Source organism: Acinonyx jubatus, chromosome X (genome assembly GCF_027475565.1).
Source record: "Acinonyx jubatus isolate Ajub_Pintada_27869175 chromosome X, VMU_Ajub_asm_v1.0, whole genome shotgun sequence".
Lineage (NCBI taxonomy): Eukaryota > Metazoa > Chordata > Mammalia > Carnivora > Felidae > Acinonyx > Acinonyx jubatus.
The window spans coordinates 33,056,954-33,078,222 of record NC_069389.1 but is presented as its reverse complement, the minus strand read 5'-3'; the positions used below and the strand labels follow the sequence as shown (position 1 = coordinate 33,078,222).

At 38.9% G+C, this 21,269-nt stretch overlaps 1 protein-coding gene across 5 annotated transcripts in view; it reads left to right on the top strand.

Annotated features, from left to right (window-relative positions):
- The window catches only part of RPGR (retinitis pigmentosa GTPase regulator), a 69,348-nt gene that overhangs the window by 10,369 nt on the left and 37,710 nt on the right, over positions 1-21,269 (top strand). For all 5 annotated transcript variants that reach the window (XM_027054120.2, XM_053202232.1, XM_053202233.1 and 2 more), the window contains exons 6-13: positions 221-370; positions 3,466-3,624; positions 8,127-8,282; positions 11,443-11,567; positions 12,853-13,038; positions 13,976-14,147; positions 19,338-19,435; positions 19,778-19,843. In XM_027054120.2, the coding sequence (XP_026909921.1) occupies positions 221-370; positions 3,466-3,624; positions 8,127-8,282; positions 11,443-11,567; positions 12,853-13,038; positions 13,976-14,147; positions 19,338-19,435; positions 19,778-19,843 (1,112 nt within the window). The remainder of the gene's footprint in view (positions 1-220; positions 371-3,465; positions 3,625-8,126; positions 8,283-11,442; positions 11,568-12,852; positions 13,039-13,975; positions 14,148-19,337; positions 19,436-19,777; positions 19,844-21,269) is intronic.

The window sequence follows — 21,269 nt, the reverse complement described above, 5'->3', positions numbered from 1 at the left end:
TGGACACGATTTGCATCACATTATTCTCTGTCCTTTACCTCATAGAAGCATTTCATAATAGAAATTGAACTCTTAAGTAGCTAGCTGGTGTGAATACCTTAGCATTTTCTCTCAAGACACGTAGTTTTTCTAAATTAAAAAATCAATGGTGTGTTGGAAATAGAGTGACTTGATAGCATTGCTACCTCTTAAAACCTTCTTCCTTGTGTTTTCTTTATAGAGGATGGCGAGCTTTTTATGTGGGGTGACAATTCTGAAGGGCAAATTGGTTTAAAAGATGTAACTAATGTGTGTGTCCCTCAGCAAGTGACCGTTGGGAAGCCTATTTCCTGGATCTCTTGTGGATATTACCATTCAGCTTTTGTAACAAGTAAGAAAGGACATTTTGGATTTATCATGGTCTCTAACATTTCTAAGTGTTTACTCAATAATAAAATGAGCTAACATTCTACAGTTCTGTGGAAATGAGGCCATGGCCGTCTATTTAATGAAATAATTTTGGCCTGTTTTGGGTCACAGTGTTTCTCCATTTTAGTGATGAGAGTTTATAATTTCAAACTCACTCTGACAGGCTAACTTTTCAGTGAATATTAGGTCTGTGAGAAAAACAAAATGCAGATGTTAGAAACTCTTTTCAACTTTGGTTCTCAAACTTCTTGGATTCCTTAGCGTTGGAAATGAGACCTATGGGCCGGTTTCCCCTGGGTGCATTTGCCTGTATACTTAGACCTACTCTACTCTTGTCCTGATAATTTGCTTTTATTTCAGCAAGAGAGTCCCAGGCTTTCACTGTGAGAGCAGGGATATAGAGTAGATGAAAAAAGAAGATTGCTCAGTATAGGATATGATTTCCTTTGCTGGGACTTTGCTCAGTATCCACAGTCTCTCCCTTTCCAGGGCTCCCTGGCAACCCTTTCTGCCTCAGTTAAAATATTTAAAATGTTTTCATCTGCACCTACACCAGGAGTATTGAAGTATGATCCTTCCATCTTATCAGAGGTTTTTCTAAGCACGAAAACACCTAGAGGAAGTAGTTTTGTGGCCCCTCTTACATATCTCTAAATCTTTGTTTTATACATTTACTCCGTTTTACATCAGATTCAGATTTAGAAAGTGCTTATTGGCCCATCCCAGTGGCTCCAGATCTACCAATGACTTGGTAGCATCATGGTACCAAGAGAGGGCAAACTCCCAACTCACCTGGCATTGTTCACCACTATATCAGCTTGTGTCTCGAACAAGCTAATAATAAATATCACTGAATGAGGGAGGGAGTGAATGAACAATTAGTTGTGTTCCTTGGGGCAATGCTACCTACCAACTTACTGGCAATTTCTGGGCTTGTGGGGTGGCTCTAGTCCGTGCTCACTTTATGAGACAAACAAAAAGAGCACACAAATGGAAAAACAGTCCAAACAAAAACCCCAGGCAAAAGCATTGTCTTATATTTAGATTTTAATAAAAGTGCCAGATTTCAATGAGCAAACTCTGCTTTGGCCAGTAGGAAAACAAGGGGAATTGCTCGTCATAACCAGCAGGCATTACACTGAGCATTTTTGTTTTGTTTGTATTTATGCCTTTTTAAAAACAGCTTTATTGAGTGGAATTTAAGAAACAAATGAGCAAAGGGGAAAAAAAGAGACAAATTGAGAAACGGACTCTTAACTATAGAGAACAAACTGCTGGTTACCAGAGGGGAGGTGGAGGGGGTGGGGATGGGTAAAATAGGTGAAGGGGATTGAGGCGTGCACTTGTCGTGATGAGCACTGGGTGATGTATGGAAGTGTTGAGTCACTATATAGTACACCTGAAACTAATACAACACTGTATGTTAACTGGCTGGAATGAAAAAACAATTGTTTTAAGTCAACAGACACAAAACCAGCTTTATTGACACGTAGCTCCCATACCATACAATTCACCCATGTTAAGATGTGAGGAGCAGCAGGAAATTTATAGACAGAAGTGGAAAGAAACTCATTTGGACTTAGTGACTCCTTTCATGTGAGAGGCAAGAGGCATGAGAAAAGAGGAAGGGAGCTGACATATGGGACACTTCTATGCCAGCATTTGCTACTTGATTTTCTATGCTGATCAGTCCAGAAAACTGGTACAACTTATCTTTGTAGTATTTGATCAAGTTTTAAGTGGTGCATACCAGGCATGTCCCACAACTTCCCTAAGTTCTGATTTACTAGAAGGACTCTCAAGCTTCAATAGCAGGTTATACTCACGGCTAATATTTATTACAGCAAAGGATACAGAGCAGGAACAGCTGGAAGAAGATACCTGTCTTCCAGAGAAGTCTAGCATACACTCCCTAGTCCTTTCTCTTCTGAGGCTGCACAGGACGTGCTTTCTCTTTGGCAGTGAGCTACAGGGATGTGTGTGTGATGTCCCTGCCCAGAGAAGCCCACTGTATTCTCAGGGCCTGAGGCTTCTTTGTAGGGGGCTGGCAGTGTAGGTATAACCTGCTGGCAAATAGTCACAGCAACTGAAACTCAGGTCCCTCGACAATGAAACCAGGTGCCCTAAGGACCCACGCTGGCATAAATCGCTGCCTCGGGTATACAAAACAAAAATGTCAAGCACTAACAAAGAATACTCCAAGGGCCACGTTCCCCGGGGTTGGTCCGTAGTCAATCGTGGTTCTCTTGGAGACATGCAAGTGATAAGCAATCGGATGTACCGTGTTCCCTCTTTGCTCACACCAGCGGTGATATGTTCTGTGTCAGATTACATTATATATCTACAAAGATTTTTAAGTTCCTGCCTTATAGAATTCAATTATTATCCATTTACAGAAATGGGTAAAAAAAATGTACCTGCCTTCAAGAAGCTCATAGTCATAGTGTGATAAGTATAGCAGAAGCAAGTCAAGACTACTAGTATGGACAAGACAGTGACTAAACATCAAGAGTTCCTTGATAAGAGAATCTTTCTGGAGCAAGTGCCATCTACTTGAGTAAAATGTGCTATCTTAAGGCTTACTCAGCATATTTACTTCACACATAAATGAGTTTGTTTAAACAAATTTCATAAAACATTTAGCAAGTATTCATTAAATATTTCATATACTGGACACTGCTAGGTTCTTGGAATACCAAAATGGACAAGACAAAATCCATGTCCCTATGTGGGCTTAATGTCTAGTCGTTTTGCTTTACTAAAAGTAAGTGGAAGTAAGATGGTCTTCTCTATGTCTTATGAAAGAGCTAAAATCCTTTTCTAGTTCATTAGTAGTGATGGTTGTGAGTTCATGAACATTTTGGGTTAGAATAATCAAGGGGAAAAGAAAACCTTAGCTTTATTTCCTTACCATGCAGTAAAATATCTCAAGAAAGGTTAAATTTATCCAGTTGTCATTGAATGCATTTTTGGTTGAACGTGAGAACGTGTACCTCAAAGACCAGTATTTTGTCTGTAGGTCTGTCATCATTGACTACTGTTCTTTTCCTTCAATAGCGGAGGGAGAACTGTACACGTTTGGAGAACCAGAGAGTGGGAAGTTAGGTCTTCCCAATCAGCTGCTTTGCAACCACAGGATGCCCCAGCCGGTGCCTGGAATTCCCGAGAAGGTGGTCCAGGTAGCTTGTGGTGGAGGGCACACGGTGGTTCTCACAGGTACGTGTGGAACTCGCTGCTGCGTTCCCAACTTTCTGTGCTGGCTAATGAAAAAAACACTTACGTTCATTTTCTTTTATTGTGATGAGAAAGCTTCACACCTGATCCACCCTCTTCACAGATTTTTAAGTTTGTAATACAGTATCATTATCTCTAGACACAGTGTTGCACAGCAGATCTCTAGAACTTATCTTGCGCAACTGAAACTTTGTACCCATTGATAAACTGCAACCCTTTCCCCCTCCCAACCCTGGCAACCACCATTCTGGTCTCTGCTTCTATGAGCTTGACCGTCTGAGATACCTCACATAGGCTGGCCTTGCATCTGGTTTTTACTAAGATCCCCACCTTTGATTTCCATCGTTAACACACATTCCTGGCCTATGGAAGAAATTTGTAAGTAGAAAAAAATGAATCTTTTTGAATTGTTGTGAATCTTTTGTTTGAATAGTGGACATTTTCATGATCTTAACACCTTTAACAGCAGCAGATAACATTGTTTTAGCTTGTTTTCAAGGACCGTTTTCCTCGCCCACGCGTGTGTGTATATATATTCCATATTTATCTAAAATTGACGTTATTGGGGGCGCCTGGGTGGCTCAGTCGGTTAAGCGTCCGACTTCAGCTCAGGTCACGATCTCGCGGTCCGTGAGTTCGAGCCCCGCGTCGCGCTCTGGGCTGATGGCTCAGAGCCTGGAGCCTGCTTCCGATTCTGTGTCTCCTCTCTCTCTGCCCCTCCCCCGTTCATGCTGTCTCTCTCTGTCTCAAAAATAAATAAAAAACATTAAAATAATTTTTTAAACAAAAAAAAATAATAAAATTGACATTATTTTTCCTGAAACATTTTCTTTTCCCTGTTCATGCTATTTTCTACATGTCATTGATGATTCTTTTCTTTGTGATATTCACAATGTAGAAGTTGGTAATTTCTTTGTGATTTTTATGTTCTGTTATAGTAATTCATCAAAAAATATTAAGTTTTAAATTCTAGATAATAAAAGAAAGTTAGAGCTTTAAACACAATGTCACTTTTGGCTTTTGAATTTCGTATTTGGTATGACATGTCACTTTTCAGGATCCTAGTCAATCCGGTGAAATATATGTACTTCTTGATAATACACTTACTAAATTGCTGCCCCTAAATTTGTTCAGCATCAGATTTCTTTATGACGAGTAGTACACAGGTAATACAGTCAGTGAATTATTATGGGTTTTTTTTGGTCAAAAAGAAATGAACAGTTTCTGAAGTTACCACTTAATCGTCAAGTAACCCAAAGTTAGCATTCTAGACAAATTTTGAATAATATCCAATTCTCAGATGATCTGCTTAATGTTGCAAGGTGATTGAGCAACATTTTACCTTTAGATTTCCCTCCCTTCTATCACTTTGCCTTAACTTTTTGGTCTAAATCCCAGTCATGCTTATTAAGCTATGGTTTTCCAGAATTACAGTGCCCCGATGGGATCCTTTTTCCAGGTTAGAAATAATTTTTTTTCCAAGACCTCCACTCTGAATTTTGGAAATAATTCTGGGGTTTAAGATTTCTTTGAATTTCTGCTAACAGAATGAATTTTCATATGTTTTTGGAAAGATTTATTCTAGCAGAGCCTGGGTGGCTCGGTCAGTTAAATGTGCAGCTCTTGATTTCAGCTCAGGTTATGATCTTCCAGTCGTGAGAGTGAGCCCCTCATCTGGCTTTGTGCTGGACATGGAGCCTCTCTCCCTCTCCCCCTCCCTGTGCCCCTGCCCTGTGCACATGCTCTCTCTCTCTCTTTCTCTCCAAAAAAAAAAAAAAAAAAAAAAAGATTTATTCTAGAAATTAAACTTTTAAATTAATCTTTATAAATTATCTGAAAATGTATTCTATAGGCAGAAATACAACTTATTCTTTATGTGTCATATATTTTCTATAGTTTCTACAAGGATTATAGAAAGAATTTATTAGGAGACTGAAGCTTATTCTAAAGGACACAAATATTGATTATATAATAATAATGTCATTCAGCCATATATTATAAAATACTGTTATAGAAAATGAGCACCCAGATAATCCATAATACTTTTAATTATACTTAAAATTTAAAAATGCACTGAAGCGTGATATTTTCTTGCAGGATTATAGAAATTTACCTTTCTGTGGATTTAATTTTGAGGTTAAAAACTTTGCTGCCAGAAATTGTTCTCTCTAGATTCTTGCAGCCTTCAGGATGTCACAGAGCAGTAAAGTTTTCATATTTAAAATTTTTAATTTTGTGAAAAGAATAGGAGGACCATCAGGGGTGCCTGGGTGGCTCAGTCAGTTAGGTGTCCACCTCCAGCTCAGGTCATGATCTTGTGGTCCACGAGTTCGAGCCTGTGTCAGGCTCTGTGCTGACAGCTCAGAGCCTGGAGCCTGCTTCGGATACTGTGTCTCCCTCTCTCTCTGCCCCTCCCCCACTCACACATTCTGTCTCTCTCTCAAAAATAAATAAATAAATAATAAATAAACAAATTTTTAAAAAAAGAATACAAGGACCAAAAGACAGTTGCCATGTTCTGATTTGCATTTGGCTAAATATGGACATTGCATAAAAAATGTAAGCGTTCCATCATTATACCATAAATAACAGGCATTTCAAAACAAATATTAATAAGCTCTCAATTCTATTGTAAAACACTCTCTCTTAAATTATATACATTTATCTGTATGGAAAAGTCACTACTTTACCTGTTTTTCACATATCTCCACGGACCTGTGACAGCTTTATTATGATCCAGCCCTGGTGAGAAACCTGTGTCCCGGAGTACAGTGTGGACAGAAATGTTTAGTCCTAACTGATGAAGAAATGGACCCAAAGCATGTATTGATTATCGTTGACTAAGTGCTAAATTGAATACTTGAGAGCTATAGAATACTGTGCAAGACCTTAAAGGAAATAATAGCTAACCATCTGTTCCAGACCATTCTCTTCACTAAAGGAAAGGGCTTGGATTAGGTGATTCTATGGGGTCCCTCCCTAGCATTCTTTTTCCTTTTGTCTGTAACTCTGATCTTAAAAGCTGTTTGGGTATCATTCATTAAAATACTTTAAAGGTAATTTCAATTAGTTTATTGCTGATGAATTTATTTAAAACATAATGTTTCTACATTGACTGTAATAGGTTACAAAATGAAACTACTGGTTGTAGTGAAGGTATGATTAGTTTCTTCTTAGAATCAGGGAGACAGTGGACTCCTGTTGAGAAAGTGTCAGCCTGGAACTTGGGATACACTGAGTGAGACAGAGTGATAGATGTAATCTGGTATGTCATCCACAGCATTCCCGACAAACAAAACAGTCCTGCTTATAAGATGGGGTCCATAGTGAAGTCTGGATCCCAAGGGAAATAAGAACTTACCTTAACTTCTCTAGATTATGTTTGGACAAACTCAAGTTCTGTACATGGCAGCAAGCTACTAGTCATGAGATCAAGTGTATTCTGAGAAATCAGAATAATATGGAAGCTAATAAAACTGGTTTTCCTAATAGGGTATTATTAATCAGCGTCAAATTACATTGTTAAATGTTACAAAGGTGATATGACCAAAAATATATTAGTTGCAAAATGTAACGTCCTTAGGTAAAAGAGTCTTAGGTCATTTTTTAGAAAATGGAAACTGTTGTCATTGCTAATCATCCAAGTACCCAAGAGCGAACCCAATAGGGTAAGGGGCAAAACTTGTGTAGCCTGATTCAGGCTGCCGAAATGGCTTCATTTCCCAGGCTCATCTCAGCCTGCGCAAGCTAGAGTGATTATCGGCCAGCAAGAGATAGGCACTTGGTTTTTTATGTTTGTTTATTTTTGAGAGAGAGAGAGACAGACAGAGTGTGAGCAGGGGAGGAGCAGAGAGAGAGGGAGACACAGAATCCGAACCAGGCTCCAGGCTCTGAGCTGTCAGCACAGAGCCTGACACGGGGCTCGAACTCAATGGACCCCAAGATCATGACCTGAGCTGAAGTCAGATGCTTAACCAACTGAGCCACCCAGGTGCCCCTGGTGACTTGTAGTTCTCATGTAAATTCTCCTCTGAAATTGTTTTACAAAATATATTATTCTGTTAAACTACTTTTGAAAAGTAAGGAGTTTTTCTGGAGGAAACACTACTCATGTTTTTATTTTAAGGCAATGAAAGGAATTAGCTTAATGACAACTGATGCTATTTTTAAAAAGCTGAGTGCTAATTATAAGGACATGTTAGGTAGTTCACTGAGTTACGTGTCTTTAGCAATTCTTATGGTTATACGTAAAAGATAAAACCAGGCCCATGCCCTAACTTTTAGAATTGTGTGCCTTGTCATTTTTCTCTTCCTTTGTCATTGAGAATGTGTACCTAGGTATTAGGCATTCTTATATGGGTATTTCAGAGGCACTTAACTTTCATCATGAAAGTTTGATTGTGACAGTTTTTCTAGCTATAATGGTGACTGTGTCTGCTTCCCTGCAGTCCTTTTCTTATATTTATTTGCTCATTCCCTTTCAGAGAAAGCCGTGTATACCTTTGGGCTGGGACAGTTCGGTCAGCTGGGTCTTGGTACTTTTCTTTTCGAAACTTCAGTACCCAAAGTCATTGAGCATATTAAGGATCAGAAAATAAGTTATATTTCCTGTGGAGAAAATCACACAGCTCTGATAACAGGTACAGATGAGAATTTCTGTTACATATTTATAGAACTGGGTATGTTTTAGTACAAAATAAAAACTATGTGGAATGATTGTATCTAACTTAAGCAAAGGAATCAATAACTGACAAAATAGAAGTTCTTGTTTAATATGCCAAAGTGTAAAGTTGTAAACTCTTTTTTAGTATTTCTTCAATTTAAAATCAGTGTAAATGATCCAAAGATTTAGAACCTCAAAACAAGTCAGTGCTATAGTAGTATTATACTCTGGCAGAAAGCTGGAATCTTTTTGAAATTGCATCAGTTTGCAGGCTCTTAACTCTGCTCAGGCCAGAGGAAAAAGTCTTATAAGAAAGAACCTACTATAAAAGAGTCTCCACGTTCAGTCAGACACAGCTATATTCTGGCTGAGTCGGTTCCTACGAACCTTTTGCCACTAGGAGGCATTTTCAGGAGTGACTCTGCTACTTTCTCCCCAGTGATCGAAGGGCACCTCATAGGCTGCTAAGTGGACACCTGAGTCCTCGAGATCTTTCGCTCTGTACTTTCTCCATTATCCATGGAGACTGCTTTGGGCCTACTTCTCAACCTTAGAAACCATGTGCTGCTAATATGGACTCAATATAAGATTCTCCCTTAGAAATGACTCCCTTACTTTACCTGTAGATAATTGATATACTGCACAATTATCATTGCTTTGGAACAAAAGCCTCTGTAATTTCAGTCTTTCTGGCTCACATTTCTATCTAAAAATGAAGTCAAACAAAAAGGCAGAAATCATACAGTGTTTTGAAATAAACCAGATACTGGTATTTCCACATTTGTTTCCTTCTTTCTAAAAAAGCTACTGCTAAATGAAGCTCATCTAATGGTATCTAGTTGGGGGAACTGGTAATCTGCAAACACAACGTACTACCATACATTGCCCTTCTTCCCCAAAGAGCCTTTCAGAGAGAACTACCTGCCCATTTTCAAGTACCAATGTCCTTTTTAATGTAGCATGAAATCAAACTATATAGAACATAAAGAATTATTATTCATTCATGGTCCCACAAGGGTTGTTGGTATGTATCCCTTACTGCAGGGTCTTTATGTCAGTTTTTCATCAACTGTCCTTACTGCTGTTTTTCACCAACTCTAAATTGCCATAGATGGTAAATACATACTTTTTATGGATCATCTAACATACAATTAGACTATTTGGTTAAATTTTGATACTACCTTTCCTCCTGATGGAAGAAGTCATAGCACAAATAATTGAACATTAACTTGGTTTGTCTTTTTGCTCATGAAGCCTCCTCAGGGGGCAGGTGTTATGAATTTTTTTCTTCCAGGACTAATGAGAGGTGTGTAGTGAGTTATCTGTAATTTCTTGCCAGTTCCCCATTATGTAGCCAGTGGCTTATGTTTTAAACAGCTCTCAAGCTGGAAGTACAATAAAGTAGCTTGGATCAGAGTTTATTTTTTCTGGCTATAGATCATCAAGTTAAAACACAGAGCCTAAAAAGCACTTTGGATAAAGAAATGAGGGGTCAAAAGAAGAGGAAGAAGGGAAAAGGATGATAAGGAGGGTATCTAAAAAAAAGAAATTAGCTAATACTAAGTATTATAAGACTCTAAATTCAGGGTGTAAATACTGCTTATTGCTTATTTATGGTTTTTGAACTTGACACTTTACTGCATAATGTTATTTCTCATTTTTCATTTAGTTCTCTTGAATTTTCTTAGGATGACATTACTTTGCCCTCTTAAACTAGAAGTTCCCAAATGAGATCTTAACATGTCCTAGCTCAAAACCATTCATTCAGGGGCGCCTGGGTGGCTCAGTCGGTTAAGTGTCCAACTTTAGCTCAGGTCATGATCTCGCGGCTTGTGAGTTCGAGCCCTGCGTTGGGCTCTGTGCTGACAGCTCAGAGCCTGGAGCCTGCTTCTGATTCTGTCTCCCTATCTCTCCGCTCCTCCCCTGTTCTCTCTTTCTCTCTCTCAAAAATTAATAAACATTTTGAAAAAATTGTAAAAAACCGTTCATTCAGTTTATTGCCCTTAAGATAGAGTTTAAAAATTCTTAATATGAACTAATTGGGTCCTCTGTGGTGTGGTTTCTTCTTACCTCTTCAGACTCATCTCCTTCCATTAGTTGCCTTTCAGCTTCTTGACTGTGTTATGTTTTCTCTTGATTCAGAGCCTTTGGATGTGCTCCTTTCTTGCAGCTAAAATCCTAACCATCCTGTAGGTTTCAGCTTGAAAGCCTTCCTAACCCCCACACTAGAAAGAAATCCCCTCCTGCCCCCCTTTCCTTCTGCTTCCATGACCTTTTCCCCCACCTGAGGGAGAAAGTGTGAAGGAGGGCTTGAGAAGAGGAGCAAAGGTTCAGAATAGCCGCTGTGGCAATGGGCAAAGGGTTAACTGCAGAGAAGCAGCCAGATGTCTCCCCATCATCGAAGGGGTCCTCGGTTATTGGTATAGGGACTAGTCCACCTGGTTGGTTTACGGCACTTCCTTCAGGGGCATTCCATGGCCCAGGGACCGAATTAGTAAAAGAGACAGTTGGATTGGTCCAAGCTAGTAGTTCTCCACCGGTGGTGATTTTGTCCTGCAGGGACACATGACAGTGTCTGGAGACATTTTTTTCTTGTCCCAACTGCAGAGGCAGGGTGTTTTCTGGACATTTAGTAGGGAGAAGCTATGGATGCTGCTAAACACTCCACAAAACACAGGACAGACCCACACAGCCAAGGATTCCCTGACACCAGATGTCAGTGGTACCCAGGTTGAGAAACCCTGATGTAATCAGTGGCCTGAGGGGGAAAAATAGGTTGTATTGGAACATAGGGGGCTCAGAATACAGAAATCTCCTTCCCCTTGAGAAGATGGCGCACATCACAAGATCGCTCACACTGGGTTGCTGCTGTTGCACACAGTGCCTCACACGACCGGGCTTCAAATTCACAAACCGCCAAGGGCTTAATGATTTTTCTCAGAGTATCTGTTGCCTAACGTTATGTGCAGGACCACGGAGACCACATAGGGTGTGGAAATATCAGTGAATCAGAGTAAATACGGTGTAGAATTTGAGGGGGAAAATCACAATTGCAATGTAAGTAAATATGTCTGTCTATTTACAAATAGATCCATATAAGTAAGGCTTTTATAATTCTCTCTTTTTTTGCATTTTAGATATAGGTCTTATGTATACTTTTGGAGATGGTCGATACGGAAAATTAGGTCTTGGACTGGAGAACTTTACCAATCAGTTCCTTCCCACTTTGTGCTCTCATTTTTTGAGATTTATAGCTCAATTGGTAAGGGCACCACATTTCCATGTTTACATTTTCATATTGTAATACTTGAGTTTCAGTATTTCATAGAAACTAAGGAATTTTATGTTTGTATAAAAGAATATCATGCCTATATCTAATCAGTATACTCGTTTCCTAAAAGCCAAACGTCAGACATCATGCCACTTGGAAAATCTGTCCCTTTCCTACTTTCCCTCCTGTCAGCATCTTCCTTTTCGCCCTAATCTGGACTCTTCTGCTTCGTTCTCCTGTGTCTCTTGAGAGCCAGAACAGTGCCATGCCTGGAAGCTTTGTGGCCTCTGCCAGCGCCCAGCAGAGTATCTGACAGTAGTCCACTGTCAATATTTGTTGAATTAGATCTTACTGAGTCTTATTTGAAATGATAATAATTTCAGGGCCCCTGAGTGGCTCAGTCGGTTAAGTGTCTGACTTTGGCTCAAGTCATGATCTCGTGGTCCTTGAGTTGGAGCCCCACATTGGGTTCTGTGCTGACAGCTCGGAGCCTGGAGCCTGCTTCGGATTCTGTGTCTCCCTCTCTCTGACCTTCCCCTGCTGGTGCTCTCTCTCAGCATAATAAGTAAACATTAAAAAAGAAATAATATTATTTGAAAATAATTTCAAAATATTATGAAGTAAAGGTTCAGAGTATGCTATTCTTATAACCACCACGTTGAACACTATAAAGATACTAAAAATCTGTGTCTTGCAAATGCTACACAATGGTGGTTTAGGCATTTTATTGAAAATCAGCTATTTCTGAAAATCCTTTGGATGTTGGTTTCATTTTTCATTGTTGCACCATTGTGCATGCTTACCTTTCACTCTAAGGACTTTGAAGCATTAAAATAAAAAAAGTGTTCATGTAAAGAAAAAGGTTTGGAGATTTAATTTCCCCAAGAGACTGATTTATGCTTGGATCACTTTTTTCTAAGTAGAACTTCTCGGAGTAATTTTTTCAAGGTGTTAGTGTTGCTCCCAAATTAAAATAACATTTTCTAACTAGTTAGGAGAAATGTAATGTGCCAAATAGTTTTTTTCTCTATACTCTATTAAATTGGAAGTCAAATGGTATGTTAAACTTGTTCTCATTTTCAATTGCAGTGTTTAAAGAATATATATATTGCCATCCGTGTGTGCGTATGTAACTTGGGAGGGGGGCAGACAGACTGACTGACTGACTACCTAGGAAGTCTACCATTAAGTAAACGTTTTGTGGCTGCCAACTGTTAAAAACCCATTTGCATTTGAAGCCAGTGTTGATTGATTTATCTGTGGTTTTATGCTGCAGGTGTCTTGTGGTGGATGTCACATGCTAGTTTTTGCCGTTCCGAGACTTGGTGGGACAGAAGAAATTGAGTTAGAGGAAGTTAAGGATGCTTGCTTCCATGCAGAGGCTTCTCTGCCCCTCAGCAATCTGAACTCAGGGAATGTTTTGCAAACAACTCTATCAGCACGTGTGCGGCGACGAGAGAGGGTACAAATTGTGGCCAATTCTATATCGTGGCACTACAAAGAAAACAAAAGAATTCATTTTCTTTTTAAATCAAAGAAGGGTCTTTTAAGACAGATTTACTAAATAAAATGGTTAGAGTTTCAGGCTTACAAACTTGAAGCAAATTCAGAGTTAAGCTGTTACACACACAAATGAGAAAATTCAAATGATCATGGATAACCTTGACTTACCGAGAGTGGATACAAAGCAAGGATACAAAGCGTCCTTTTAGAGGCCTATCTCAGCTCTTCACGTTGAATGCTGAATTGTTTTCTCACCTCTATGTGCATTGATTCTACTTTGCTTTTTATCTGTTGGCTATACCTCGTGAGCTGTGGAAGGTTATTCATTATAAACAATGAAATGTAGGAAACAGAAATAAGGACTTCTGTTCGAGATAGGGAGTGTTCTTTCTCATTGAGATTTAGAAGTTCTCATTCAGCTTTAAAATGATTATTTCAATAACAATATTTAAAAAAAGAAAATGTCAAATAATTATAAAGGGGACATTCCTTTTTAAAAAAATTAAGTTCCAAAACATTTTCCTTTTGAAGTAAAAAGGTTAAGTTTGACTTTTTGTTATGAAAAAGTGTATATAGAAAGATTGAGAAATATCAGTGTTTTGGAGTTACTCTTTTTGTTTAGGCCTCATGACTGATTTTTTGTTTCCTAGCAGAGAAAATACATACACGCTTTTCCCCATCATGTGAAAAACAGGCTTCTAACTTAACAATTTAGAGCAATTTAGATACAGAGATAACAGAACAAAACATTTTTGAGTTCTTGGGGATTATTTAAAAATGAATGTGGGACAGTGGGCAACTTTGAAGTCTCTTTCTTAAATATTTTTAGCAACTGGAGAACAGTTTATATCAATATTAAAAACATCCTCTGTTTATTTAACCTGTTTATTTTAAAGGAGAAATCGCCCGACTCTTTTCGAATAACACGAACACTACCTCCACTTGAAGGGATTCCTGTGCCACCTGTTTTCTTTTCCCCCATTCCTTTTCCTTTCCATATGTCTGCAATTAATCTGCCAGAGACCATGATACCTGAAGATGAGGACCTCATGCAGCCAATGGAACCAGGTAACATCTGATACTCTGCAGGCTCACACAAGAAATGTACCTTTTATTTCTGTTGTTTTCATGTTTATCTTAAGATGTTTTTGTCAATTAGTTAAATTGTCTTCCTAGTTAGAGGCTGACATCTCTTATCTGAGCTCAAGTCCAGGAATACTCTTACAAATACAGAGCATCGTAAGTGACCCTAGAAATCCCGTGTAACAATAGCAGTGTATTTTTATAGAGCAATGTATAATACACATAGTACCTTCTCTTATATCATCTCCTTTAAATCCTGAAGCAATTCCATGAAATAGGTGGGAGTTAATAAATTTGTTATTTTTATAGATAAGAAATGCAAGGTTTGAAGAGACTGAGTGACTTGGTCACAGCCACTCAGCTTATAAATGAAGTGAGCAGGATTTGAATACTAGTCTTCTGGACCTATGTGAAGTCCTGCGTTTAGATAGTATAGCATAGTGGTTAAGAGCATGGGGTATGGGGTTCAACTGACCTGGAGTGGGATGTCCGCTCTGACATTTATTGACTGTGTGATTTACTTTGGGAAAGTTACTTAATTTCTCTGAGACTTAGTTTACCTATCTTTGAAATGAGTCTAATACTTCTTTAGAGAGTGATTGAGATTAAATGAGATACGGTATATAAAATACTTAGCATTGAGCCTAGCACCTCTAGGTACCTCTTTGTAAGTATAATCTTGGTTATTATTAACACCTCTGCCTCACTGCCTATTAGATATACATTTTATGTTTTATTTTTTTAACGTTTATTTATTTTGAGATAGAAGGAGAGCGCGAGCAGGGGAGGGGCAGAGAGAAGGGGAGAAAGAATACCAAGCAGGTTCTGTGCTGTCAGTGCAGAGCCCGACATGGGGCTTGATCTCACAAACCATGATACCATGACCCGAGCCAAAATCAGAGTTGGACGCTTAACTGACTAAGCCACCCAGACACCCCCATTTAATGTTTTAAATTGTAATCCCAGCTCCTTGGCTATGTAGTCCTCTTCTAAGTAATTTTGTTTACAGGGTATTTGTGTATCTTAAGAGGGTATGTATGTTACTGCAGGGAATGTGCTTGGATAGTAGGGGCAGGGTAAGAAGCCAGGACCCAAGAGATCAGAGTAAGCAGTAGGTTTGGAATTAAGATAATTTGGGCATCTGGAATTAAGAACCACGGCACAGAGAATTTTTAGTGTCTTTGGGATCAAGAACGTAGACAGAAGTTGAGGTCATAAAAGCAAGAATTGTACGCCATGAGAATAGAATATTATCTACAACCAGGACCTTCGTAAGGAGCTGGTTTCTTGCATCTCACACACAACTTTTGTATGATTCCTTTTGAGATAAGAATCACTGGCACCATTCTGTCCTGTACATGGAAAAAGCCGAGTCTAACAACAGTGTGTACAAGGAAAAGAGAAGTTTACAGTTTGGGGGAAGTCGTTTCCTACCTTAAGAGATTTGAATGTGAACATGTACAGAGTTTTGTAGCTAGATCCAAAAGAAAAGTGATCCCTTATCTTTTTGTGGCTGTTTGCTAAAAGTGTCTATAAAGTATTCTGAAAGTTATGTCTAACATATAATGTGACTTTTTCTAAATTATTTGCAGACTTCAGTGTTTATTGGGGAGGTAGAAAGGTCAGGGAAGATCTTGCTGAGAAGGTGACATTTAAGCTAAAACATAAAGAATAAGAAAGACAGCTACATGAAGAGAGAGGATGATATGCATTTTAGGCAAGGAAAATAATGTAGGCAAAGGTTTGGAGGCAGTTTATAAGAAAAGGAAGGAAGACCATTGGAGCTAGACAGTGGGGGAAAAGGCTAGAAAGATGCTGAAGAAAGAATGGGAAAGTATTCATGATTTTATAGGCTGTGAGAAGCCTATTTTATTTGAGTGTTTTTCTTAAGTGCAATAGAAAGTCATTAAAGGGTTTTAAACAGTGGAGTGATGTGCTCCAATCCAATTTACATTTTAAGATGCTCCCTTTGCCTCTGTATGGATTGTAGGGAGGAAAGACCAAAAGTAGGAAGAACATTTAGCAGCCTTTTGCAGGAGACATCAGTGTGTGGTCCAAGGTGTTTGCTGTGGAGATGGAGAGAAGGGGGCAGATTGGACATACATTTTAGACAGAACTAACTGGATTTGCCAACCTTATTAATGGATTACACATAGATGTGAAGGAAAGGGAAGAATCAAGGATGGTTCCTAGGCAAGAAGATGGTTGGCAAGCTTGAAGGAAAAATTAAAAATTGAGTTTGAGATACCTGTGAGACATCGAAGCAGAAATATCGAGCAGGCAGTTGAAGATGCAAGCCTAAAGTTCAGAAGAGAGGTCTGAACTAGAGAGATAACTTTGGAACCCAGACAACACAGAGATGGTATTTGCAACCCATGGGACTTGGTGAAATCACCTGATAGAATCACCTATTAGCTAGAGAAGAGAGCCCAGGATTTCGCCCTAAAAACATCTAACATTTAGAGTGTTTGGGAGGAAGAGCCAGCAGAGAAGCTCCATCAGCCAGTAGGGTAAGAAGAGGGAAATTAGGAGAGAGTAGGGTCCTGAATTCAAAGTACTGCTCAGAGGTCATGGAAAAAGCTCAAAGAAGCATCCCATGGATCTGGCATCGTGGAGAACACCGGTGATCTTGACACAAATAGTTCCAGGGGAAGATGAGGGCAGAAACCAGAGTGTTTAGAGTTGAGGCATGAATGGGAAATGAGGAAGTGAAGAGATGGGGTGTGTAGATAACCCTTTTGCGTATTAGTCATGAAGAGGAGTGGAGGAAAGGGCTGGCAGTTAGAGGGAGATGTGGGGTCAATGGAAAATGTTAGAGCATTTTTGTATGCTAATGGACACGAGCCAGTAGTCCCAGATGGATTGGTAGCACACGAGAGCGATAATCCCCAAAGTGCAAAACTCTTAAGGAGAGTGGGGCTGGCATACCGAGCAGTCTTTGATAAGAGGAAAGACACATCCTATATTTTAACAGGAAAGTGGAGGTAACTGTGTACATTTGTTTGGGGGAAGATAAGGCAGATCAGGTCTGATGACTTCTATTTTCTCAGTCAGGTATAAGGCAAAGCTTAAATGATCTACTGTCTCTTTTCCAAACCTCCATTCTCTGCCGTCTCCAAACTATCCTGCTTAGCATTTCCTATGTTAACCTTCCTCGGGCACAGTTCATTTCCTGTCTGTTCCAGTGTCTTCTGAGAATCCCTAATATTTTTTTAATTAAGTGTAAGTTTCCCCATATAACTCCCAACATGCTTTTCTAGCTTCATCTGTCAATAGTCTTTTTCTTATAACCTTAATTTAGGTCACAGGTCTGTAATCTACAGCTCATGAGCCAAATCTAGCCAGCTGCTTATTTTTGTAAGTAAAGTTTTATTGGAACTCAGTCGTGCCATTCCTTTGTGTATTGCCTATGGCTGCTTTTCCACTACAGTAGCAGCGTTTGAGTCATTAGGACAGAGACTATATGGCCACAAGGCCTAAAATGTTTGCTATGTGGCCTTTTACAGAAATAGTTTACCAGCTCCTAATCTTGATCAAACTGAGCTCTTCACAGTCAGACTTAGCGGAAAAGCTGTGAAGTCACGACAGACCTGACATTGACACTTGGCACTTAATAATTTGTGAAACGGAGATACACTACTTACCTCTCTTGTTGTCATGGAGGTCACTCAACATGTATGAAGGCATGTGCTCCCAGCACATGGAAAGCCTTCATTACAAGCCATTCTGCCACTTCTCTTAGCGCTGGGCTTCCTTTTCTTCTCTGCCCACTTCATCTACTCCTCTCAGAATTCTGCTCACTCTTCCCTGCACCTGTTCAGTGAAATATTTCCTGATTCCCAACATTCGGGTGTGATTTCTCATGCCAATATATCACATATTTTATATTCCCTTCTAGACTGTAAATTCATTAAGAAATAGTAGTTACTTAAGTTGATTATCTCCCGCATAGTACCTCACATGGAATAAGCACAAACTGGTTATTTGCTCATTTGAATTGAATGTATTTACAAGGGACAGATCAGTGGGGACTGGTGTTTTCAGCGAAGACTTCATTCAGGAGTTCCTCTCAAATATATATACGGGTGCTAAATGCAGGCAGAGTAAATGAGAAAAATGTAAGGTCAAGTAGAGCTCATAAGTCTTTTTTTTATTGGTGTTTATTTTTGAGAGAGAGGGAGGGACAAAGTATGAGCGGGGGAGGGGCATTGAGTGAGAGGGAGACACAGAATCCAAAACAGGCTCCAGGCTCTGAGCTGTCAGCACAGAGCCCGACCCGGGGCTCGAACTCACGGACTGTGAAATCATGACCTGAGCCGAAGTCGGACACTTAACTGACTGAGCCACCCAGTGCCCCAAGCTCATAAGTTTTAATGATCTGCTTTATGATGTAATAACCTTACAGTTTTCCATGCAAGTTTGTAGGTGCTTATACTAGTTATCTTTTTCTACATAACAAGTGACCTTAAAACTTATCTAAGAGTTTGTGAGGGCCAAGAATCCAGGTGCAGCCCAGCTGAGGGGTTCTGGCTCAGAGTGTTTCCTGCAGTTACAATCATGCTGTCAGATGGGGCTGTAGTCATCTGAAGGCTCAATTGGGGCCAAAGGATCCTCTTCCATGTTCACTCATGTGGCGATTGGCAGGAGGTTTTACTTCCTCAGCACGTGGACTTCTCCCTAGGAATGCTCCTAGCATGGCTTCCCCCAGAGAAAGGGATGCAAGAGAGAAAGACGGGGCGGGGGGAGCAAGATGTAAACTGCATTGACATTACAATTATGTCAGCTTTATTTTATTGGCCATACAGATCAGCCTAGTAAAATGTGGAAGGGAACAACACAAGGGCACACATACCAGGAGGATGTGGGTCACTGGGGCCCCTTTTAGGGACTGGCTGTCACAGTGCTTGATACCTGGGTAGTACATCTCCCAAAGGAATAGTGTTTGCCCGTTCATATGAATGTAGCAGTTGTTATCAGCATCAAAACCTTTCAACTTTCAGAAAGAGACTTTAAAACCTGTTATCACTATGAATGAATTCTGTTCAGTTCCCTAAACATGAAGTTAAAGGACTTTAGTAAAATTATGTCTGCACTTTACATTATGGAATAATTTATTGTCTAGTTGTCTTTCAGTTTTCCATTGAAATCTGGTTTTCCCTTTTCCCTTTGAATCAGATTATTTTCAAGATAAAATGACCACAGAGAAAGAGACAGACATTTCTTCAGCAACAGATTCAGAAAGCCTTGGAGAAACTACTGATGTCTTAAATATGGTAATGGTTTTCTTACTTATCTATATAGATTTCTTTGAATTTTAGTTCATATATTCATATGTGTGTATACTTCCTATACTGTTAAATGCATCACAAAAGCTTTTGATTTTGGTTTTGTTTTCATTTTGCTTGTTATTTTTATGTTACACATTATTTTATTGAGATACAGCTTTCATACAAATACAATTACTTTCAGTCCTCATAACATTAGTATGCAATTGAGAGTTGATTATATTACTATCTGAACTGTTTTGTGTTAATTTCATATATACATTAGAATGTGTAAATGTGTAATTCTATACATAGTATTCTTTTTAGAACATATTTTTTTGTTTATTTCAGACACATATGATGAGCCTGAATTCCAATGAAAAGTCATTAAAATTATCACCAGTTCAAAAACAAAAGGTAAAATATGGAGACTTATTTTCATTATTGTGGGTAAGAACAGTTTAAATTACATTTTTTGTTGAAAGGTTTCTAGAAAGAACACATGAAAGATAAGTATTCATTTACTTTAGATTTTAACAGACACAGGAATACATTGTAGATAGCCTCAATTTGGGTCTGTTCTGTTGGAATATATTTCCTGTGGTGCAGAAAGAGTGACAGAATTTCATTGGTATCACTAACAAGTCATAATAGCAGTATTTGCTTATCATCAAAGCAAAGGATTATTACGGCACTTCCTAAATACTGGAAGAGGCTACTGTTTATTGGAACAATTCTCAGACTTGGGTTGAGTAGGACTTTGGTTGAGTTACCATGCTGACCTAAAAGGTCTTTTCTAGCTCTGAAATTTGCTGGTTTTAGTGAAAATATTTGATAATTGCTTTTCCAATGTGTGGAATGGGTTTTAATCTGTCAAGGAATTGCTAGCATAAAAACAGAATTAAACATTTGGAAATTAATCAGAAACCATGCTTGGGTGATAAAGGGAGGCTTTTAATGAATAACAAATGAATAGCAAAAGGAAGGGATAGTCTGGTTTTCACAGCCCTGTCGAGATAAAGGCCTGCCCTAAAATCCTTTGCTTCTCCTGGCTTTGAGGACCAGTGAGGTGAAAGGAGGAGAGGGGTTTGGCGATTAGAAAAGTAAATTGGAGAAATATAAATTGAAGGAAGAAGGCTTATAGAAAACATTTCAGTTCCATTTCCAGTGCCTTTGCCACATTAATGAACTAAAACTCCTTAACCAAAATGCAAGAGAGTCTCGCTGAATTATAAAAATTTAGTGCCAGTCTTCATTTAGTCTTATCTCTAGTTTGCTGAGAGGCCTGGCCAATAACAACATTCCTTTTGAATATGGGAGAGCTGTTGTCGTCATACACCGAGGAAGCCCAGCGAATGTTGACTCACTATACTTCTATGCAGATATCTTTCCTATGTATTTTCTTCCTCTTTTAGACTTGAGGCTCTCCTCTTCCGTGCTGCCTTACTGTACTAGGGAAATAAAGACACATGCATGTAGAAATCATTTCTGGCATCTGGGCCTCCGTCTCTCTTTAGGGCTCTGGAAAGAATTGTGACTTTGTAAATAGGACCTAGAACAAACAGAAAAGGAAAGCACTTCCTTTTAAACTGAGATATATTTTATACACATAGTCCTTTTAAGTAGAAGCCTGACAAGACCTATTCTAGTGAACAGAAAAAGATTTATTTTAGTGTTTCCATATATTAATTTTTAACTTGTGCTGTTTTAATAATTTTTTAAGCAAAAAAAAATGACCTCTTCCTAGGCCTAGCACTCATGCCAATTTTTAAAACTTGATTTCATGAGATTTTACAATCCAGTGAGCTGAATTCATCAAATATTTCAATTCATTAGCTTGTAG